The sequence below is a fragment of the Lactuca saligna genome, chromosome 2 (assembly GCF_052625555.1).
Source record: "Lactuca saligna cultivar CGN05327 chromosome 2, ASM5262555v1, whole genome shotgun sequence".
In the NCBI taxonomy this organism is placed as follows: domain Eukaryota; kingdom Viridiplantae; phylum Streptophyta; class Magnoliopsida; order Asterales; family Asteraceae; genus Lactuca; species Lactuca saligna.
Window position 1 is genome coordinate 74400857 of NC_136418.1, and position 24099 is coordinate 74424955.

General features: G+C 39.6%; 1 protein-coding gene across 1 annotated transcript; it reads right to left on the reverse strand.

Moving 5' to 3' along the window:
• Window positions 1-7063: 7063 nt before the first annotated feature.
• Window positions 7064-7678, reverse strand: LOC145029811 (uncharacterized). Its single transcript, XM_078978267.1, has one exon. The coding sequence runs from the start codon at window positions 7676-7678 to the stop codon at window positions 7064-7066; it is 615 nt and encodes a 204-aa protein (XP_078834393.1).
• Window positions 7679-24099: the final 16421 nt, after the last annotated feature.

The window sequence follows — 24099 nt, forward strand, 5'->3', positions numbered from 1 at the left end:
CCAGTCTCCCAAGAACCTCAAACGAACCCACTAAAGAGAAAACTCAAGATGGAGGAAGGAAGTACCTCGACCCAAGGACCCTCAGAAGGGCAACAAGCAGAAGCAACTCCTGCCAACCCTTCCCTTCCGACTTCAAGCGGACCATACCTAGGAGACCTTCCCCACTGCGACAAGTGCAGCTACCATCATCATGGTATATGTCGGGAACTTCACTGTCTTAGATGCAACAGGAAGGGGCACACCTCCCGTACCTGCAGAGCCCCGGTGGAGCTTATTACACCAACCACTAGAGTAGCAACCGACATAGTTTGTCACCAATGTGGTGGAAAAGGACACTTTAAAAGGGATTGCCCAAATGAAAGAAACAACAAAGGCACAGGAGGAGCCTAACTCTACCGCTTAGGAGGAAACGTCAAGGAACTCGGTAGATTTTTGGTACGTCTCTCGATCTCGGATAACTAAGCTAAGAATAATAAAAGACTAATTCAAATGCAAATTCTTTCCAGTAAGGCGAAAGTCGCAACACTGTTATAAAATTTAAAATCCATTAGGTAAAACTATAATGACTGAACATATACGCTAGGGCCATGTATATTTAAGATGGACGGACCTAGAGTGAGCGAATGCCGCCTCATTTCCTGTTCCTCGTTTGGTTGTGGATTTAGGGCGGGGTCGCTCAGTCAACAGTCCTACCCACCTTAAATATATATGACTAGTATATGTGAGGCGATTATAGAAATGCCTTGTGAGAATTCGTTCATGAAAAGATACTCTATTCGGAAACACTTAGAACTCTCTATAGTTCCGCGTCGACTCTATCGGTCCAAGTATCCGCGGTAGCGATACATAGGATGAAACCCGAGATGCCTAGAACTTGTGTGCCTGTTCGGCACATGACTCTATCGATCTTCACTTTATATCATGTCGAAGTGTGCCAACTTCGACGACTCTATTGAGCACGGTTTGACTTCGTGCAACCATGTGTACATTCTTAGTGCTGTAAGCTTTCTCCATGGCCATATCAGCAAATAAAGGTTCCTCCGAACCCGAACCTAACACAAATAATCACATCTAATGCAATTCGTCAATCGTCCCTCTTATCTTAAACCTTCCGAAGTACTCAAGTGAGGGTACCCCACGCCGTCGATCGACCCCTCGTAGTCAAATGAACACCGAAGTAAAAGGCACTGCAAATACCTCAGAAAACGACAACCATCCGAGGCATACTCCGTAGATTCCGCTGGGTGACCCTCCTCACCTCACACATCAGGTTCGTGAACCCAGAGAATAGAACTCATGAGGCTGGCCACTATGACCAGGTGTACTGCTGGCATCCATCAAGTATGGATGGTTAAGCCAAGCATGAGTTCTACCATGAACCTCTTCGCAAAACACTTTCACCCCATTCGATAACATAGGAGCAGAAATCAAGAGAACTACTGCGGATTGAGCTAGTAAAGTTCCGAGTGAAGAGACCCTATACCCACTAGATTTGACTTAGACCGAGAAAAACTCAGAACCTTTGGGGAGAGTAGTTGCGGTAGATGCTCGCACTACTCCTGCACCTTGTCCACCCAGTTATAGACCAGTGGTGCTTATCATTCTCCACCCTCTCGCAAGGAGGAAATCATCGTCGCCCTGTAGACGATAGACTTCATTCTCCGAAGTGAACATTAGGATATCGAGAACCACAGGGTAACCTTCGCAGCCAAGAATACTTGGTCAAGTGCGAAGGTAGTTGCGTTAAATCTCATGACCCGGATCCCGAAAAGATTATGGACTCGACACCAGCTTTGGTGTTAGTCGAAGGATTATGCAGGAGCACGCACTTTCCACGCTAGAATAAACCACAGTCTTAGAGATTCCTTGGACTAATAGGTGTTCCCCGAATACTATCTCAAGCAGAGATAGTAGAACCACCTCCCGAGATAGTCCAACACCCGTTTGGTGAAACCCTATCTCCCCAATCCTCAGGGTTTCCGTATCTCAAGCGTCGTTAGTGCAGGTCCATTTTGCACAAGCTTGGGATAGACACTCTATAGCAAACCGATAACCATAGTCGCGCAACCCACTTGACGATCTAGGAAGCTTCTATCAGCCAGTTGGAAGAAAACATGAAACTGGAGACCACTTGAGATTCCTAAGAACCAACCCGAAGGACTACACTACCAGTACGAGAGAGAACGTTAGGAACTTCGGAATGGCGATCACGCAAGTGATGATCTTGCCATAGAAGTGCACTGTGTTCTAAGTACCGAAAGGCTCTACCCTCCCAAGAGCGTAGGACCATCCGAGAATACTCATGGAGGCTTGGTCCAACCCTTTCCAGGCTGCCACTACCTTCGGATATGCCACCAGATTCACACCCGATCGATCCACTTCTTAGACTTGATACGTGATTTCCCAACAACACTTTTCGTACCTCACTCATCTTGATAGAATCCATCGAGAACCCTGACTTCATAGATACACCAGTCGGAACCCGCTAGCTACACTAGACGGAATGCGCATCCCGTATGTGAAGATCTGTGAGAATGACAAACACAGACTAGAAATCACTTGGGAATGCGAGGGCAACCGTATAGGAAGTACTCCCTCATCTCTACTTGGCCCTTCATACCTACTTCCTTGTCTAGACTTGAATTTCGGGACGAAATTCCCTCTAACGGGGGGATGATGTGACAACCCAAGTTGTCCCGTTACATTTCCCCGTTACCGTTAACGGAATATTCCACTGTATAAAAGTTCCGTTAATTAGAGGGCATCAATTTAAAAAAAAAACATTCCATTTGATTACCTTTAACACGCCGTTAAGTCGTGATAAAAGGAAATAAAAACACAGGACACACATTTTCATTCATTTGGAAAATGTCAAGTTTTATTATTACGACCACTAAATCGGGTGCGACCAAAAGCCCCGTTTAACGGTACTATCGGGTAAAATTTCACTGAGCCCCGACTGTGAAACATATATATGGGTGAGTGGAGTCCATTGGAGACTTTTTACACTCTCTCTCTATACTCTCTCTCTAGACCCGTTTTCGCCCCGAATTCGCAACCAAACGCTTCCAAATTGTAAGTCCGCTTACCCTAGCTTATTCTAAGCGTATTGATTTATGTTTAAAGCCCAAAAACCATCCAAGAAGGCATATGATAAGGAGTTTACGGCCCAGGAACATCCTAGGGCCGTAAACCCCTAAAAAGGTGCTAAATATGCCTTTAAACTTGACCATAAGCTTAGAATCTATTAAGGGATATAGCCTAGGGGTGTTTAAACACTAAAATGCATGGATTTAGGACTCAAAGAAGAGTTTACGGCCCAACCACATGCTTAGGCCGTAAACTCCACAAGTCATGGTCCCAAATGTGCACCAAACTCATCCTAGGGCTTATTACATAATTTAGGGACTTATCCTCTTGAGTTTAGACCCTTGAAACACCCCAAAATGATTTAATGAAAGGAGTTTACGGCCCAGACATGGTCAAGGCCGTAAACACCCTAAATCATGCCCAAAAATTGTAGTTTTTGCCCCCCAAATGACCATAGACTATCTCTATAAAATGCTAGGAAGGAATTAAGGGCTTAAACACAAGAAAGATGAGGGATTTCTTGGAGTTTACGGCCCAAGAATTATCTAGGCTGTAAACTCCCCAAAACCCCCCTCAAATGTTGGTTTAAATCACCCAAAATGGCATCACACTTCATTAGAAATCACTAGAAAGGCATTAGGGGCTTAAAACTTCACTAAACTCAAAGATTGAGAGCTTACGGCCGTAAACTCCCTTGGGAGAGTTCCTAGGCCGTAAAATCATATAAAGTACCCTTAGAAGCCTCAAATCCAATCATGCCTTTGAGGAAAAGTGCTTAGAATAATTCTATGAACAAGCTAGAAGCATCAAACACCCAGGAAATTGACATTGGGAGTTTACGGCTGTAAACTCCCTTAGGTTGGGCCGTAAACTCCTTGTTTGGTCCATGTTGATGCTTTAAGTCCATTCACACACTTGATAATTGAGTTTAGCAAAGTTCCACAACTGATAGGAGACCCTTAGCACCCTTAAACGCTACCCGGGACCCCAAACACTCAACCAAAAGTGTTTTCCACTCCTTTGAGTGTGTAAAATTGTTTAATTAGTATATTATATGCTAATTGTATGTGAACATATGTTATCATATGTTAAAATAGGTCCTTGTGTGTGTTCAAGTCCTTGCGTGACCCCGAACGCCTAAACGACACTTCCGTCGGACCTACTTACACCAGGTGAGTTCATACCCCTGAATGAACCTTTTAAATGCTTTAAATGTTTTTATAGGGGGGATTACAAGTTAAACATGCCAGTTATCATATCAATCACATGTGATTGATAACCCGCATGCACAAGATTTTGCCACTATACACTGTTTTTACCGAGTAGGACGCTATAACGCTTTTCAATTGCTTCAAAACTTTTACTTATACCCTTTTAAACTAAATTCATTCTAAACTGGTTTGTGAAAGATTTTCCCCAAGATTTTCAAGCATATTTTACAAAAGAATACTAAGTGTGAAATTTTCTATTCATAAAGGCTTTTCATTAAGATTCCTTTTTACATATATTTTTATTTGAAGTTATTGCTGATTCGTTTATACTTATTCCATATTCCTACTCTGTAATGCTTCCACTTATACTGATAGTCGCTTATACCTGATGACGCTTATACTTATTCACGCTCTTACTTGGTGATACGATTCTTCTTCGCTTATACTTGATAACAACTATACTTCACTTATACTTGATACGTTTCCGCTTCACTTATTGTCGCCTCTACTTCATGATACGCTTATACTTGTGCGACACTTCCACTTCACTTGCGAACGCTTTTACTTCACTTGTTAGGTGCTACTACTTCACAAGGATCACTTCTACATGAAACGCACTTAGTCATAGTTGATGTATGTCCGTGCTATATAGGTATATATATAAGTAATGATTGAAAGACTTAGGAAGGCTCATCTGCCCGATTTCCTTTTCTTCGTTGAGATGTGGTCTGGTGGGATCGGGCAGCCGTCCGAAGGTTGTTTGGTTCATTAGTTAAATACTATGTATATGAGTATGGACGTACAGGAAACTCTCTAGTCAAGTCAGTTAAGAGTCTCTACCTCTATTCTACACTTACTTTAGAAACACACTACCCACTGTTTGGAAGGCATTGCCTCTAGTATATCACTTACATTAGAAACCCACTCCCCTCCAGTAGCACACTATCCTCTATTTGGGATGCATCTTCGGGACGCGGCCTTCTCCGTCGTCTAGTTGGTAACCAGAGTCTCCTGTAGGGAGAGCGGACATTATGTGTATAGGCCTATACGAGATTGACAACCCCGCACCCTGACTGCTAGCTACAGTCCACGGCCCACCAAGCCAAGGGGTGACAAATGTCACATTATATAGATGCTTGTAGGGCGTCTGGAACTCTAGTCAGTATGGTTACGATATCCTGGGTTGCCTTATAATTCATGGCTTTAAGGTAACGGTATTTCGTCAGCAATTTACACTGTATGCTGATGTCACTTTTCAGAGTCACACTGTTTTGACCTTGCTAGCTCTATCTTTCATTTGATACTGTCTGGGGTCTATAGTCTCTGTTTCGACCTTGCTAGCTGTATCTTTCATTTGATACTGTCTGGGGTCTATAGTCTCTGTTTCGACCTTGTTAGCTGTATCCTTCATTGGATACTGTCTGGGGTCTATAGTCTCTGATTCGACCTTGCTAGCTGTATCCTTCATTGGATACTGTCTGGGGTCTGTAGTCTTTGTTTTGACCCTGCGAGATGTACTTTTCATTTAGTATCGTCTTCGGTCTATATTCACTGTTTAGACGTTACCAGCTGTACCTTTCATTTGGTACCTTCTGGGGTCTGTGTCTCCCCTTTGTTAGACTGAACTAGGCATGTCATTAATTCAATACCCTCCTGGAGTCTATGATTCTTTGCCTTAGTCAGCAGTCCTCACTGCTGAGGCATATATTATTCCCTGTTGTCTCTTGCTTTCTTTAATAATCAAATTCAGCATTTTGATTAAAATAGCAACTAAAGGAAAACTACCTCTTACCACAATACACTGAAACAGTCTTGGTAGAAGGCTGCTTTATTTAAAGAAAATATAGGATTTTCTGGAAAGAACACTGGTGCACTGAAAACACTTAAACTACTACTTATTAAAGTTATTTGACTAAATGACACTAAATACTTATGAACTCACCAACATTTGTAAAAATGCTGATACTCGCTTTTAAAAAAATTTGTAATCTCAGGTCAGCAATTAGACAGGTACATCCCCGGAGCTGCTGATGAAGATGGCTTAAGTACCTTGTTGCACTTTATATATGTTGCTTGTATTACTTTGATACTATGTAATGTAACCATGTAAAATTATTACTATTAATGCAATGTTTTGTAGTACTTTGATTACTATATGCATGTGTTGTGATACTTGACATGACGTCATCCACCCCAGAACGTTTCCGCCGTTCCGGTTTTGGGGTGTGACATTCTCGGTTAAAAGATCTTAAAGAATGTGTAATTGCTTTTGCCATCAAAGCTACTTGTTTTACCACAATATGTGGAGTATGTGCATCTTCATGGGCTTGAGAACTAGATCCTAAAGGACGTCTAACCGCAAAATAATGAACCATTCTATAGAATGTAAGTTGCACATAAGTTGTGATTGGTAAAAAACGAGCACGTTTAAGTACACTGTTGTAAATCTCTGACAAATTTTTTGTGAGCAACCTATAACTCCTTCCGTCATCATGTGCAAGTGTCCATCTATTAAGTGGATGACTCTCCAACCATTCTCGATAAGCTAAATCTTTCAATTCTGAATTATGAAACTTGTCATAAAAGTTGCTAATGAGATGTCGTAAATAATACCTTTAAAATTAATAATAATAATAATAATAATAATAATAATAATAATAATAATGATAATAATAATAATAATAATAATAATAATAATAATAATAATAATAATAATAATGTAAGTTAATGAAGCAAGTTATTAAAATGTCATAAAAGAATAATTAAGAAATATAACAATACCTATGAAAACCACGTGGCTCTAACCATGGAGATCCATGCTCATTGACATCCTTAAGAATTCCACCATGACGATCATATATTAGACATATGCCTTCACGGTCTTTCACCACATGATTCTTTACATGAGAAAGGAACCAATCCCAAGTATCATAAGATTCATTTTCTACAATAGCAAATGCAAGTGGCAAAATTTGATTATTATGATCAACTCCCATTGCAATTAACATCTTACCCTTGTATTTACCATACAAGTGTGTGCTATCAATGCTAATCACCGGTCGATAATAGTGAACCCCTTTGATAGAGGGAGCAAAAGCCCAAGAAACACGTCTAAATTCAACTTCATCCACATCGGTCGATCTTGAAACACACCATTCAACTATAGTTCCTGGATTGAACTTTTGAAGTGCGCCTAGATATTTTGGTAAAGTAACATAAGACTCTTCCCAGTTTCCAAACACATGTTCAATTGCTTTTTGCTTTCCAACCCAAACCTTCTTATATGAAGGAGTATAGCCCAATTTTTCAACTATTTCAGCTCTCAAAGCTGGAATACTGATAGAAGGTTTCTCTTTTATAAGGTGTCTAGTTTCCATAGCAATCAAGCTTGCATCTAGGTTCAGATGGTATACGATGTGATTTCAAAATAACGATGTGATTTCAAAATAACCGCTATGTTTACGTTTACTTGCATGAAGTTTCCATTTGCAACCAGATTGTAAGTACAACTTGCATCTTAGAGTCTAACTAGTTGGGCATGACTCAATGACTTGAAATTGTCTATATGTCCTAATGATATGGTTCTTGATTGCTCTAACACGTTCCTCTTTATCCTTGAAAGAATCTTTTCCCAACTCTCACGTATTTGTTGATTGTGTCATAATACAATTGTCATTAATAGTCAAATTTGTTCCTTCCATATTAGTAAAAGTCGAGGTACTTCAACATTATTGTCAAATGATGCTTCCTCATCATCTTTATCTCCAATTTCATCTTCCAATATTTCATTTAACTCAACTTCATTGTGTATATTCATCACATTAGTCACAACAACAGCTTGAGAGATTATAGAAAAATTCTCTTTGTCAATCATATCTATAATAGAATTCATCTACAAAACAAAAAAAAATTGATCAAAAAATGATCATGCAAATTTGTGATAGCAAGAAAAAAGAAACATAATGACATGTTTGGAATCAATTTCATCTACAAAAAGATTAAAAAAATAAAATAAAAAACAAGTTGTGATTTTCCATCTACAAAAGCAAATAAACAAAAGCAGAAATTGATCAACAATTCGTCCTACCTAGATACATACTAAACTTACATAATAACCTTTCAAAATCCTTCGCTAATGAAATTCAGGTATGCATTTTTTAAAAAGAGGCAAAGAAGTCCACATATTTTCATATGTGCAATAGTTTTATGAATGATGACTGGTTACTTATACATGCAGTGGCATGCAAGCTTAATGCACTAGACCAAAAGAATCCAACACCTACCCTTCTCCCACCAAAGGTACTATAGTGTATCAACATGTAGTTGTTAGTGTCATAGAGGGCAACATAGTCTTTTCTTACAACATATGATGTCCAAATGCAGGCTGTCAGTTTTTTTTGCCAGTCCTCAAGGAATAGCCCCAATAAAGTATGTCTATCTCTAGTGTTGTGTATCAGTATTTAGCTTCCATTTGGCTTCTTAACTATATACATAATTGAGAAAAATAGAATGTAGAAGCAAAAGCAAATAGAAAACTTAAGAAATGGAATCAAGAAAACGAGCAGGAAGAATCAAAATTCAAAACAACTTCACATACCTGGAATGGAGCGAAGGGTGGAGGAGGAGACGGTAGACGACAGAGGAGGAGATGAAAGGTGACAAACGATGGTTGACATGTGATGAGACGAACGAACCGCTGCTGGTGCCCTAGTTGCATCGACAGACAATATGGTCGAATTTTTCGATTTTTTTCTTTTCTGTTCTCGTTCCAATCTTCCAAGGTAATCAAAAGACGTGTTTTTGTTTTTTTAAAACAATAATATTAGTTTGAAATAAAAATAATACCATTTTGGTAAATATTTTTGTAAGAACCCTAAAATGGTAAATATTTTTTCCATTAACTCTATTATGGTTAAAAACTCAGAAAATTACAACTAAAAAAAATTATGCCTAAATAATAACAAATAACTCTTTAGACCATTTAGACCAGAGGGTGTTGGTGGGAAATTTCCCTCATTTTTTGTGGGCACAACATTCTTTCCCTCATGTTTTGGAATTTGAAAAGTTTTTAACTATGAAACATTAAATTCTAAACTCTAGAATTTTAAAAGTCTAAAATTCAACCTTTATACTATTATAATATTAAAAGATGAATACTTCTATAAATGAATAAGACAGTCAATCTTACTGTTAGTAGACCTCATTCACTAAACCGATCTATAAGGGAGTATAAGGAAATTGCCTATAAAATGGCAGTTGAATGGGTGTCCACACTCACCCACCGCTTCCTTGATTGGTAGAGGGTCGTTAGCTGAACGGGTAGGATAGTACATTAATTCTCATTAAAAAAGTATAATGATAAATATAAAAGTAACTAAATGTTTTTCTAAGTTCCCAATCTTAGTTACTTTAGGATATATGTGAAATTGGTGGTATTCGATGAAATTGCACTTTACACCTTGCGAAGTCGTTAGTGGGGTGTGTATGGTTAACTGGCACACTAACTTGGACTAACAAGGGTGGCGAAGGGTGGCTTTAGAATTATCATAGATCAATGGAGCGTGTGTGGTTAACCGACACATTGATTAGAGTGTAATGACTCCAGAGTACCAATCTAATTTGCATGGTTATTCACACCTTGTTTGTGGTCGCCGATATTCCTGTCACAAACATGAAGGGAATAATTGAGATTTAAACATGCCATTGAAAAGTTCAATGAATTTCAAAGAATCTAGGAATTTCAATTCATTTAAAACTTAATCTCTGTTTTCGTTTTTCATGGTGTAAATTGGTAAATCATCATTTACCTACCTTTAAATATTCTGCAATTGGATTGTGACATCCCTCTTCCGAATTTTGAAATATTGTGTTGGGTCCTAACCTTAATATTTCATTTGGGTGTTATATTAATGAATTTCTATGTAATGAAACCTGTCTTTATTTCCAGATGTCTGCTTCAAACAATGCTTCAAACTCAAATGCTTATGGCTCTTTCTCCCTCATGAACTTATGTGGGAGGATCATTTTAGATGGGTCGAATTTTAATGACTAGATTCGAAACATTCTCATGACCATTCGATACAAGGTAAAGGAATATATCCTCGACAAAGAGCTAAAGGAGATTGATGAAGAAAATGCTACTCCTGAGCAACTGGCTAAGTATAGGGCTCATGAGAAGGACGCGACAAAGGTGTCATGCATCATGCTAGCCACTATAACTTTTGAGCTTGAAAAATCTTTTTCGAGATGCACCAAGACTTGATGGAAATGTATCATTAGAGTGCTTGACAAGAAAGGTATGAAATCATTGCCTCCATGATAACAACAAAAATAAAGGATGGAGAGTCCATCACGACCCACTTGCAAAAGATGCAAAGATATATGGACCGCTTGCTAAAGTTGAATGTCACTTTTGACGAAGAATTGGCTATTGAAATTATCCTACACTCTTTTCCTCCTTGTTATGATCAGTTCCGTATGACTTATCATATGAACAAGGATGAAGACACTCAAAGCAAGCTTCAAGGCCTTATGAGAACTGCTGAAAGTAGTTTAAAAGGAAAGCCTGTTGTACCTACTCCTACTGCTAATGTCCTAGTCCTGGCAATTAGACATGGGAAAGGGGAGAAAAGGAAAGCTCCTTTCAAGAATCACAAAGGAAAGTCTCATGATGGATCCTCTTCAAGTGGGTCCAAAGGTGGTTTTGCTGCTCCCTCTTCCAATCCAAAGGATGCAGAGTGCTTCTATTGTGATGAAAAGGGGCGTTGGAAACGAAGCTACCCTAAATACTTGTAAGATAATAAGGATGGGAAGATAAAGCCCATCTTTTCATGTTTTGATACTATTCAATCTAACACCTCATCACATGCTAGTTCTTGGGTCCTTGATACATGATGTGGTTTTCATATTTGTTTTGATTAGTAGGGTCTAAGAAGAAGTAAGGATGTGTAGCATGGGAAGATGAACTTGATCATGGGGAATTGGAAAATGTCGCCTGTCATAAAGATTAGAGTTTATTCTTTATTGCTTTGTAATGGATTAGGTTTAGAGTTGAATGATTGTTGCTTCTCGCTAGATATGGCGAGAAACATTATTTCTTTTCATGGTTTGTATAAACTAGGTTTTAGATTTTCGTTTAATAATGAAATTGGTTCTATAAATGCTTTCTATAATGAAAAGTTTTATTTTGAAGCATTGCCTTGAAATGGTATATATGAAATTGTGATGGTTGTAGACAATGTAGGAAATAATGTATTGCATATTGATTCGTCCAATGGTTAAGACAAAACATGCTTATGGCATTGTCGTCTTGGACATGTCAATAAGAAGCGCATAACCCAAATCCAAAAGGATGGAGTGTTGGAGTCATTTGACTTAAAATTGAATGACACATGCGAATCTTGCTTGCTTGGAAAGATGACCAAGTCACCTTTCACTGGTACTTGTGAAAGAGGCGAGGGTTTGTTGGATCTCATACATACCAATGTGTATGGACCTTTCAGAACCGCCACAAGGTATGCTAAACACTTCTATGTAACCTTTACCGACGATTATAGCAGATATAAATATATCTACTTAATCAAGCACTAGTCGGAGACCTTTGAAACGTTCAAAGAGTTTAAGCAACAAGTGGAGAATGAATTAGGAAGGAAGATAAAGATACTCTGATCTGATCAAGGGGTTGAGTATCTTAGTATCGAGTTCCATGAATATCTTAAGGAATGTGGAATTATTTTACAATTAACGCCACCTAGGACACCGCATCTTAATGATGTGGCTGAGAGGTGCAATCGAACCTTGTTGGACATGGTTCGTTCCATGATCAGTCGATCTTCACTACCTATCTCATTTTGGGGGTATGCCTTAGAGACGGCCACCCATATCCTTACTTAGTCCCAACTAAGAAGATTGCCAAAGGACCTCATGAAATGTGGACAGGTAAGGTTACCTCAATAGCACATATCAAAGTTTGGGGTTGCGAGGCTTTCGTAAGATGAGAGGCTCACGACAAGTTTGAACCTCGTAGTGAGCGATGCATTTTCATTGGCTACCCATAGAAGTCCTTTGGATATCTCTTCTATAGACCGAGTGACAATGTTGACTTCGTTGTGAGGAGAGGAGTCTTTCATGAGAGAGAACTCATATGCCAAGAAGACAGTGGGAGGTAAATTGACCTTGGTGAGCTTCAAGAGTTGAGCGATTAAGGAACCTCTAACACTAGCACCAAACCTGAGGAAGAAACTCCTCTTCGACGTTCCACTTGAGTAAGGATGGCATCGGAGTTTAATGGTTTTCATATTACTATGGGAGGTGATACATTTATCAGTGATAGTACACTGGTAAATTTAGATGAGCCATTTAACTTCAAGGAAGCCATGGCGGGCCTTTAATCTGCTAAATGGAAAGAGGCAATGGACAGTGAGATTCAGTCCATGTATGACAATCAAGATTGGAACTTGGTTGAAAATGTACCAGGTCGTAAGATGGTCGGGTGCAAATGGGTCTTCAAGAAGAAGATCGACATGGATGGGAAAGTACACACATATAAGGCACGATTGGCTGTGAAGCGCTTTACTCAACCTCATGGAGTTGAATGTGACGAGACCTTCTCATCAATAGAGAAAATTAAGTATATAAGGGTTATTATGGTAGCCATAGTTGCATTTGATGATTATGAAATATGGCAGATGGATGTCAAAACTGCTTTCCTTAATGGGAAGTTAGCCAAGGATGTGTACATGAGTCAGCTCGAGGGTTTGTAGATGTGAAGTACCCTAATAGAGTGTGTATGCTTGAGAAATCCATTTATGAATTAAAAGAAGAATCTCATAGATGGAATCTTTGTTTCGATAAGAAAGTCAAAGAGTTTGATTTTTCTAGAAGAAAGGATGAGTCTTGCGTATATGTCAAAGCTAGTGGGAGTATAGTTAGCTTTCTGGTGTTGTATGTGGATGACATACTTCTCATAGGAAATGACATTCCAACCTTGCAGGAGGTTAAGTCCTGGTTTGGGAAGTGCTTTGCTATGAAGGACCTTAGGAAAGATGCTTACATTCTCGGGATAAGGATATTGAGAAATAGTAGTAAAAGACTAATAGGACTTAGTCAAAGTACCTAGTTGGACAAAGTATTGAAACGTTTCAACACGGAGAATTCCAAGAAATGAGAATTGCCTATCCAGAGCAATACCAAGAAGAGTAAGACTCAGAGTCCGAGTACCGATGCCAATATGGCAGAGATGAGTCGAGTACCATATGCTTCCGACGTTGGCTCGATCATGTATGCTATGAAATGTACTCGCCCTGATGTGGCTTTTTCTTAGAGCATGGTTTGTCGATATCAAGGGAATCCTGGTAGAGCACACTGGATTGCAGTAAAGAACATTCTTAAGTACCTGCGGAGGACTAAGGACTGGGTCCTCACCCTCGGTGGGAATGATGACTTCAGAGTGACATGGTATAGTGATGCAAGTTTTCAGACCGAACAAGATAATTTTCGCTCTCTGTCGGGCTGGGTATTTACCCTAAAGGGAAGAGTAGTAACATGGAAAAGTTCCAAACAGGAGACTGTAGCCAATTCAATGTGCGAATCAAAGTACATAGCAACAAGCGAAGGGTCGAAGGAGGCAATATGGCTAAAGAACTTCATCGGAGACCTTGGAATTGTGTCATCCGTAAAGGAGCCTATGGAAATTTTATGTGACAACGAGGGTGTGGTCACCTTAACCCAGCAGATACCCTTACGAAGGGACTGACTATGGTTAAGCATTTGCAGCATGCTAAGAGAATTGTCATAAGAGACGATATTAGTTTTAGTGATTAGATAGACAGTTAGAAACTTGTAATATTTTAAGTGTAATTGACATTTTATGAATAAATAAAGGAGCTTTATTTATGGGTAAAGTTACTATCTCATGTCAATTGTTTACTATTGTTTCAATTTTCATGTTTTGACTTCCAGAATAATATGATTATTCTAATTATCCATAGTCGATCATACTTTGGAAGTAGGTTATGAAGTTAGACTGTCATGAATTGGCTTGTAGATTGTCGAAGGTGCTTATACATAGCAAAAGTTTGCTACAACGTTCATGAGTGCTCTTGAAATAATATTTGAGTATTGGATTAAACCCACACTCACATGAATCACTTCATGGAATTTAGCACAGGTGATTGTGACACGATAATATTGTATAGTCTTCAAACAAAGATATATGAGTTGTTGATTACGAGTTGGTTGTGCATTGATAGAACGAAAACGCATCAGTAACTTGATGTTATAAAACGTGTTGTTGTGTATAATTTTGATAAGTAATTAGTACAAGCATATAAGTCAAAGTTTATTTGTTCCTTTTATCCTAAGAGGATTAAAATCGATATCTTGGGCCCCTCGATGATTTTGTTTTGACTTATGTGTCGGGACCGGTCAGGACTCAATTGATGTGTTCAATTAAGTTCTATGTCAAACAAATTAGAAATCGGGAAACAAACTATTGCATAATAAGTATGAGTATGTTCCATTTATTTGTCCGCACGGTATCTTGAAAAACAGAGGATTATATGATCCCTTATCTAAAGGATGCATCATTGATTTGATCAGAATTCGACAATGGCTTTTGAGAGCTACGATTGCTAATCGAATTTTGAAGTTACATTGGCAGTTATAGTTATTAGACTTATCTAAGTGAGAGACTGTTGGATTAGTTATCTAAGCCCATAACCATAATTGGTATGTACTTGACCCAATAGTAGCATGGTCCTTTTGGATTGCCTTCACCGGAGCAATTTGATAGGATGTATATCTGAGAAAGAGGTTAATTGTGATTTATTAATATATTATAGGATTAATATATTAATTGAGAAATCATATTATTTAATTGGTATTGATCAAGAATTAATTTGAAATTAATTTAGTGACCAAAAGAGATTGATTAAATTTATGGGGACTGATTAGGTAAATCAGTTATACTTATAGTTTGGGCTAATGATCCACGTTGATTAGGGATGGACTAAACCTATATGAGAGTCCATGAAGGTTTAATCCAAAGGGCCTATGAAATATGAAGAGTCATGGTGAATTAGGATTTACATGTAAGAAACCCTAAGAATTCTACACTATAAAAGTAACCCCTAGCTTCCTAAAATCAGCTACTCTATTCCATAGTGAAACCCTAGCTGATTTTTGGTGCTTCGTAACATCTCTCTTATAAGCCTCCTGTTGCTTTTGGTGTTTATAACACATTTGAGGTGTCACACTTGAGATACTAAGCTCTTAAAATGCCAAGGATTACAAGCTACAACAAAGAGGTATTCATCTAACTAGTTTTTATATTGTATATCTCCGATTGCTTGTTGGCTAGGTTATATGCTTTGGAAAAATGAAATTGCATGTCTAACTTGAGAAAACTTAGATCCAAAGCATCTAGGGTTGTATGTGTACCATAGGATTGTTATAGTACTCAAAACCCATCAACTATATGGGTCATCGTGGATCGATTGACCAAGAGTGCCCATTTCCTGCCCATTCGGGAGAGCTCATCGGCCTAGAAGCTAGTCAACATGTATATCTGTGAGATCATTGCTCGCCATGGGGTTCCAGTCTATATTGTTTTAGACCGTGATTGTCAACAATTATACCAACCGTAAACCAACAATATGGAAGCATATATGATGCTCATTCAATAACAACAAAACTTCAATCAAACACTTCATACAAGCACTGCAAATAGTCAACAAAGAATTGGAAACCCTAGAAATCCCGATTTAAGTCCATTTTGGACTAGGATTTCCTTATTGGGCCCAATGGGCCAATAAGCTTCCAATTTGACTATCTTGGGCTTAGAACTCTTAAATGGGCTCTAATTGCACCCACTCCCATTTATTTTAACATTTTGGGCCATATTGGGCCTAGAAAGAAATAAAATACCCTAATGGACCATATTAGACCATAAATAACCTAATTAGCTTTAATGGGCTCTGTAACCCATTATTATTACCAAATTGGGCTGTAATTTATCATAGGAGCCCAATGGGCCAAAAATCTTCAAAAATGGGCCCATAAGATGGATTTAAGCACCAAAGGCCCAAAACTCTATTCTTTCTTCCCTTTTTTCGGCCTAAAAAGAAAAAAAAGAGAAATAAGAGAAGGGTTGACTTTAGGAGGTGCCACTTCCTTATTACACACCGTGCACCCATGCATGGACCAACATGTATCTAGACTAGTCATCTCACGCTCTCTCTTTTCCTTCGGCCAAAGACACCAAACACACACACACACACACACCTCACAAATTCTCTCTAAACCACTCTAAAGATCATCCTCTTCTTCTTTGAAGATCTCAAAATTTTGGCTAGAAATCTAAGGATTTTCATCAAGTAGTTCACATCCTTGGTAAGTTATTGCTTTGATTCATAACATATCTTCTTCATTTCATCAAAAATCTCCTCTTAATCTATTCAAATCCGTGATCTTGCCTCTTAGAACTCATCTAAGCCAAAGATCCTCCAAGAAGCTTGCTAGGCCGAGAATAACATCAAACTTCTTCCATTTTTCTTGAAAAACCGAACCCACACCTCAAGGTGAGCTTCATACCCCACTCTTTTCGGTTTTCATAAGTTTTATGGGGAAGAATACAAGCAAAATTTGTAGATCTATGTTCATGTGTGTGCTATGTATGATTTCATGCATGTATGTGTGATTTTATGTGTTTTTGTGTTTAATATGTGATAAAAAAGGAAGATATTTCGAGATTCATACTATAAGAGGGAAAAACAAACATGATCTAAGTTATATTATACTAAACAAGTCAAGAATAATAACTTATAAGATTGTGATAAACATATTTCAACATAAAACCCATTTTTGGGCTTAAATTGCCAAACAACAAAAGCTGGGTCAAAAATTGCCATTTATGGTTTCTTAAGGGTCAAAGGAGTCAAAACAGTTACAATAAATGTTTTTATGATTATTATGCACTTCAAAGGACTTAAAATGTAAATATTATCTTAATGGACTAATTTTTGGGCTCTTCGGCCGAACAAGCCCAAAGTTGCGAAAGTATGACATTTAAAGGGGCTGAAATGGTAAGTTCTTCAAAACAGGGGATAACAAGTGTAACAAAACTATTTCAAGGGTTTAAAATGTCTTCCTTTTCCAAAAAGGATAAAAAATGTTATGTTTTTGGATTTTGGGCCAAAATTGTAAAAGTGGCAAAAGTTTGGGTTTTAAGCCGAAAACCATTTTTTTGGAAGGACTGAAATTGCCAAAAAATGAACTTCGAGCTAAAAACATCATTTGAACAAGTTTATGATGCAAAGGTGTCAAGAAAATGTCTTAAGGGTTTAAAATGTCTTTCTTTTATATTAAGGACTACATTTGTTATTTTATCAAAAGAAAGGGGCTGAAAAGGGTCAAACCACTATCTTTAAACCAATTATTTTATTTATAGAATATTGAGTCAAAAATACTAATCTACGGTTTACAAAAGTCGAAAGACAAATACACGTATAACTCCAAATATTGTTATAAACAAATCAATCGGTCTCGAGTCGATACAAAACAACAATCGTTAAATCAAACTCTCCAAGTAGATACACGATACCTAAGACAAGTAAACATTCAATACTTGGGCTTGAAAGTTTCAAATCATGCTTGTTGGACCTTGCAAGTCCATTAACATGATCTTTGGGCCCAAGGGATAATGATTATATGTTATTGGACCTTCTATTACCAAAATTCCATATAAAGAGACCTTCAATGGCTCTCAAGTGCTATTGGGCCCTAGTGATCCAATAGTATTGCCAACAAGGTCAAAGTAATCAAATGCGAGATGGGCGAACGTGTCTTTCGCATCCCCGACAACCTAAAGCAAACTCACGAAAGTAGCATGACTTTGTACTCCTCTTTTCCTCGTTTGCTAGGCTTACGAGCAATCAAAGTAAACAGATTCAGGTTGTTAATCGATAGTAATCAAGATGGTTTGGACTTAAGTGAGTGATAATGGATGACACCTCTAAGGATCGTTCGTAGTCTGGAGTTATAACTAGTCATTGTCATGAGTGGTTATAACGACTCACAACCACTAATTAATCCAAAACCATCCGAGTAATCAAGGAAGAGTAATCAAAAATCATTCATTGTGGCGGTATAACAATTTGAGTAATTACTATATTTTATGTAGTGGAAAATATTGGGTTTTCCGGGGAAGTACAACATTTTCACTTGCACGTTAATACTAAGTTCTTCAATTATACATGTTTTTGTAATCATCATGCATAGATGTATGGATCTTCACACCTTTTTACAAACAATGGTCTTTTCAGAAAATATTGGATTTTCTGGGTTGTTCTTGTTCAAACTACACAAAACATTTTTCACATCAAACATACTTATGAACTCACCAACATTCCATAGGTTGACTGTTTTTCAAAATAACTTGTATTCTCAGGTAACAGGTAAGCCGAGGAATAAGTACCAAGTATGTTGGTGTGTTTTTCTTATGAAAACTATCAAACAATTTATGTATGGATTTGTAATGTTAAAACAATGTACTTGATGTGAATAATGACGGTTGTAATATGTTGATGCATGGTGACGTTTATGTTATGATTCATGTATATTCATTGTGATGATATTCAATTTAAGTCACACGGGCCCTCGGTAGTTGTAGAGCGGAATGTGAAGGTTCTACAGAACAAGGAGGTACCTTTGGTAAACGTACAATGGGAGTATACCAGGGGATCTAAGTGGACTTGGTAGCTAGAGGGTAGGATACGAGAGCATTACCCCGGATTTGTTTGCTACAGCAGTCTTCGAGGAAGAATTCTAGTGCAAATAGGGGAGAATTGTAACATCTCGACTCCTAGGTATTAATTTGAAGTTTTAAATCTACATTTTTAGAAGATACTTAATGAGTTGGTTGCCCCCAACTCGTCGTGTAGAGCTTGGTCAGGTCGCATGATTTATGGAACCTACTCGACGAGTTGGAGGAGCCAACTCGACGAGTTGAGGTTGTTTATGAAAACCCTAATCTTTAGGGTTTGCACCCTATTTAAAGGACCTTAAGTCCCCTTTCCAGCCTCCGTACCACCTTTTCATCCTCTCCTTAACAGAGAAAACCCTAATCTCCCCATTGTGTGACTTTGTGTAACAGCCCGAAATCTCAAGTATTATTAAAATTACATTTTGGGGTGTTTTAAAGGGGGGACTCGGCGAGTTGGATCCAGACTCGCCGAGTAGGATCGCAAACTTGGTCGCGGGTTCGCGACTGGACTCGATGAGTCCAGATAGGGACTTGGCGAGTCTGCGCTGTTTAGCGTAAACCCTAGCCGTTTAGGTTTGGGACGTATAAGAGGGGATCATTGGCCGTCATTTGTTCCCTTTTAGCTACTGAGAAGAACCCTAAATCGGTTGTAGGCATCTAGAGCAAGGATTGAAGGCCATTGGTGATTTTGAAGAAGTTATTGTGCAAGAAGGGGAAGGTTTTGGCTAAAGGAACAGCAAGGGAATCACGTTTTGAGGCTTGGGGACACAGAGAGGGCGTTATTCAGGTAACATTTCGGATTGTATTCTGTTATGTGAATGTGTGCATGGATTAGGGTTTAAGGAACCCTTTTGTGATTAGATTGATGGATACCCTTGTTTCCCAAACGACTATAACCTTGTATTAGGACCTTTAGAGGTCCAGAGGGTCCCATGCCTGTGTATTTCGGGACAATACTTATCTCAGGAAGCAGTTTGATCGACTGCATGGCGTGGACTCACCGAGTCCAATGAACAGACTCGGCGAGTAGCTTGGAGATTGACTGGGACTCGTCGAGCTGTTCTTCAGACTCGACGAGTGGAGTCGGGGTGGTCCCGCGATTCTTCCACAAAGAACTCGTCGAGTCATGAGGGATACTCGACGAGTAGAAAGGGGAACATCAGGAATTGATGAGGACGTCTAGACTCGCTGAGTCGTCTTAGTACTCGCCGAGTCCAGTCAAGTTGACCGTTGACCGTTGACCGTTGACCAGAGTGGACTTATGTGTGATTTCTTAGGGTCAGTTAATGTGGAAGATAAAAGTATTAATAAGAGATATCTGATGTTATAGGGAGCTTGTAGCTCGGCGGATCAAGTGCAAGCGATTTCAGGAGTTGCTAACTTCCAGTATCCACGAGGTGAGTCTTCTCACTATACTGTACCCGGAAGGGTGTGACTGTGTGACCGGAAGGTCGGATATGATATTTGTTATACGTGCCATAAATGGTAAGGTAATTGTTATGCGTGCTATGTATGCTTATATGGGCCGGAAGGCAATATGTTATGTGATTGGAAGGTCGGATATGGAATGTGATATATGTGCTATATGTGGTAAGTCAAAGGTATCATGTGCTGTGTATGTTTATGGGCCGGAAGGCGATATGTTATGGGCCGGAAGGCATTACTTATGTGACCGAAGGGTCGGATATGTTATGTGTTATATGTGTTATATGTGTAAAGTTAATTGCCATGCGTGCTGTGTATGTTTATATGGGCCGGAAGGCAATATGTTATGGGCCGGAAGGCAATGTGCTATGGGCCGGAAGGCAACACGTTATGGGCCGGAAGGCGATTATCTCATGGGCCGGAAGGCATTGTGCAGTGGACCGGAAGGTCAGGGCCTGGAAAGGCGTATGTGCGTAAGGTGTATATTGGGGAACTCACTAACCTTCGTGCTTACAGTGTTCTATGTTATGTTGTTTCCGGTTCTTTCAGTAACGCGGGATGGCACCGGCGCGATTGTACACACCAAAGAAAGAGTTGTATTTTGGAGGATCCTGGTTTTCTATTCAAGTGAAAATGGAACTATGTTTTGTAATTCAAATATGAATGAGATTTTAAACAAGGGTTTTAATATTAAATTGATTATTTAAATGAAAATTTTGCCTTATCAATCACGGTGTTACAAATTGGTATCAGAGCCTTGGTTTGAGGGATTCGGACGCGCCTTCGGGTAAATCTGGACTCAAACTGAGGAAGTAAGAAAAAGTTTTCAAATAAATAGTTTTCTAAAAGCGAATAAGTGTTCAAAGAGAAAGCAAGAAAGAGCAGTGTGTACAATCAGCCAGAGCCAAACAGTGATTTCCCAAAATACCCTTACTTTTGTGTTATGAAATATCTATTATGCACTTTATGAGATATTATTGCATGCTAGAGACAGGCTAGGTATTTCATATCTTAGGACTAGAATGGCCTGATTTGTGATGCCTTAGCCTAGGGTTTGTTGTTATATGTGCGTTATGCTTTTGAGTATGTGATGAGTGAGAGTATCCAATTAGAACGCAAGAGGGGTAGAGCTACAGAGTTCAGTGGTACTTCCGAGGATGAGCCGAGAAGGTGGAGCTATCACAGATAGGGAGTCCTATGCATTCTTCGATGCTCGAATGCTGCTTGCTTTGTGCTTTGTAGAACTCTCGATGATGGGAGTCAGCTACTAAGTGAGTATGACGATATTCAGGAGGTAGATGGCTGGCATCATTAGGAGCTCTTCAGCAGCTGATAGCAAAGAAGTGGGAGGACGACAGAAGGTGCTAGGGAGTAAACCTAGCCAGATGAGTACGCTGGTAGAGTAGAGGATTTCGCTGGGGAGCGAGCACGCGCGATGGGGTTGGTGGAAGAGCAGGTCGAGCAGCTACTTAGGAGCTCTGGGATGGTCCGTGTGGAAAGTATGGGTAGATGTGGCAGGTAGTATGGGCCCGTACTACTGAAAGCAGAGGACCCATACTTGATACAAGGAGCATTCTGAAGGTCCTAAGGAACGGAATGAGGAGTGATGTTATGGTTCGAGTACCATACATCGGAGCAGATTGCGGAGTGATGATATGGTCCGGGTACCATACATCGGAACAGATTGAGGATAGATGCTGTGGTTCGAGTACCATACATCGGAGCAGATTGAGGAGTGATGTTATGGTTCGGGTACCATACACCGAAGCAGATTGAGAAGGGATGTCATGGGATGAGTACCATGGTTTGTAGTGGATGATGCTTGTGACTATCTTGTTATCCGGTCATGATCGATGAGGTAGAGATTGGACGCTATGGGATTTCGGCCAGTAGACCCTGATTGAGTATGGAGAGGGCTTCCTCGAGAGGAAGGGCGAGGGCTTATCAGAGTATTGTGGTAAGGAGTTAAAGGGAGAGGAAAATTTCGGTCTAAGTCGAGCAATCAGTCGATAGAGGAGAGGTCACCTTCTAGGTGGGTAGTGCAATTTATGTTCGTGTGCAAGACACGAGAGGCTTGATGTTTCAGTTTTGGATTTGGGAGTACACCCTGCAGGTCGTTATCGATAATGATTTCCCTCAGAGTATCGGATAGCAGGCGTGCCGTGAGGCAGTGAATTATCGTGAGCAGACAGTCAGTTGGGACTGAGGTAGTCGAGAACCACACCACACCTAATGGAGAATAGTAGGTTGTGTTATGGTGGTAGCAGTGGGGAGTTCAGTCGAGTTTTGCAGTGCAGAGAGTTTTCGTCTATGTTGGGAATGGGTCCCTATCCTTGGGACAATTCCGGTGTTGGAACATGGGTTGATGAGTTGAGGTGAGAGGAACGATGATTTTGCAGAGCAATCTATGAGCCAGGGATGTTATTGAGCAGTTGAGATGTTTAGTGTTAGATTGGGATGGGATTTGGAATGATTAGAGACAGTCGTGATGAGAAGTTCTTGGGGAGTTAATCAGAGGTTCAGAGTATAGAGGGTTGATCGACTTCCTTAAGGGAGGAATTATCGGGCGTTGCGTAGCACTTCCTCGGAGCAGGTGTGATTTCGCTGGTGAAAAATAGTCGTGGGTTGGTTGAGTGCTAATTGGTGATGGTTCGAACCCTAAGTGGGGGAGAACCGGGTGCAGTATGTAAGAAAGCAAAGATTTGTCAAGAGTGGTTATAAGTGAAGTATAGAGATATATCCATGACAGGTGTTTGGTGTCGTTGCAAGTAGATAGAGAATGATTGGGTCGGTATGCGCATCCTTGTTTGGATTTTGAGTGTCGGGGAAAAGGGATTCGAAGAATTATCAGTATATTTCGTAACGTCAGCGTTTTCTCGTATCCCAATCGAGAAATTAGATGCACCGAAGTTGTAAGGTGGGAGAAAAATATAGATTTAATTATGGGGTTCAGAAGGAATGTATTTTGTGTCTACATGATGCTTGGGGCAGGAGATCAGTGGTGGTGGCAGTATTCGGGGATATTCGGGTATGATATCCTTATTTTGGAGTTATTCGGGAATCCTGAATTCAATCGACGTGTGGCATATCAAGTACCTGCGGATCTAGTGGGAGTCTTCGAGTATGGGCATCCAGGGAGATTATTTGAGAGAGTGGATTTTCACAAGATGGGCGTTTGTTATGTTGATTGCCTCCATAGTCTGTGGTGGATATTCGAGTCGCAGTACTCACTATTCAGAAGTTGTTGTGATACTGCGTGGAGTCGCATTACTCACTAGATGGCAAGAGAATTTCGATGTTGGAATGTTTTCGAGCAGTGTATGAGGTGGAATAGTCTTGAGTTTGGGTAGCCTTGGTATTGAGTCTTTGGATCTTGGATGTTGAGTCGGGGGCGAGATGGAGGTCTCCGTCTCTATCGGGAGATGCGGGGAGATACACAAGGATTATGTGCAGCAGTAACCAGAGATTTGAGTCGGGATGATCCTCGGTTGGATTATATTTTCTCGCATGAGGAAAAGAGGATTTTGTGACTTGCGTGTCACTGGGTCGGGATAGTGGTCACGGGGAGAAAGTTAGTGGGATATTTGGATCATGATATGGGTGACCGTTTGG

What these genes read in the sequence shown, in the direction of transcription:
- LOC145029811 (XM_078978267.1), bottom strand. Translation starts at nt 7,678, where the DNA reads ATGGAAACTAGACACCTTATAAAAGAGAAACCTTCTATCAGTATTCCA.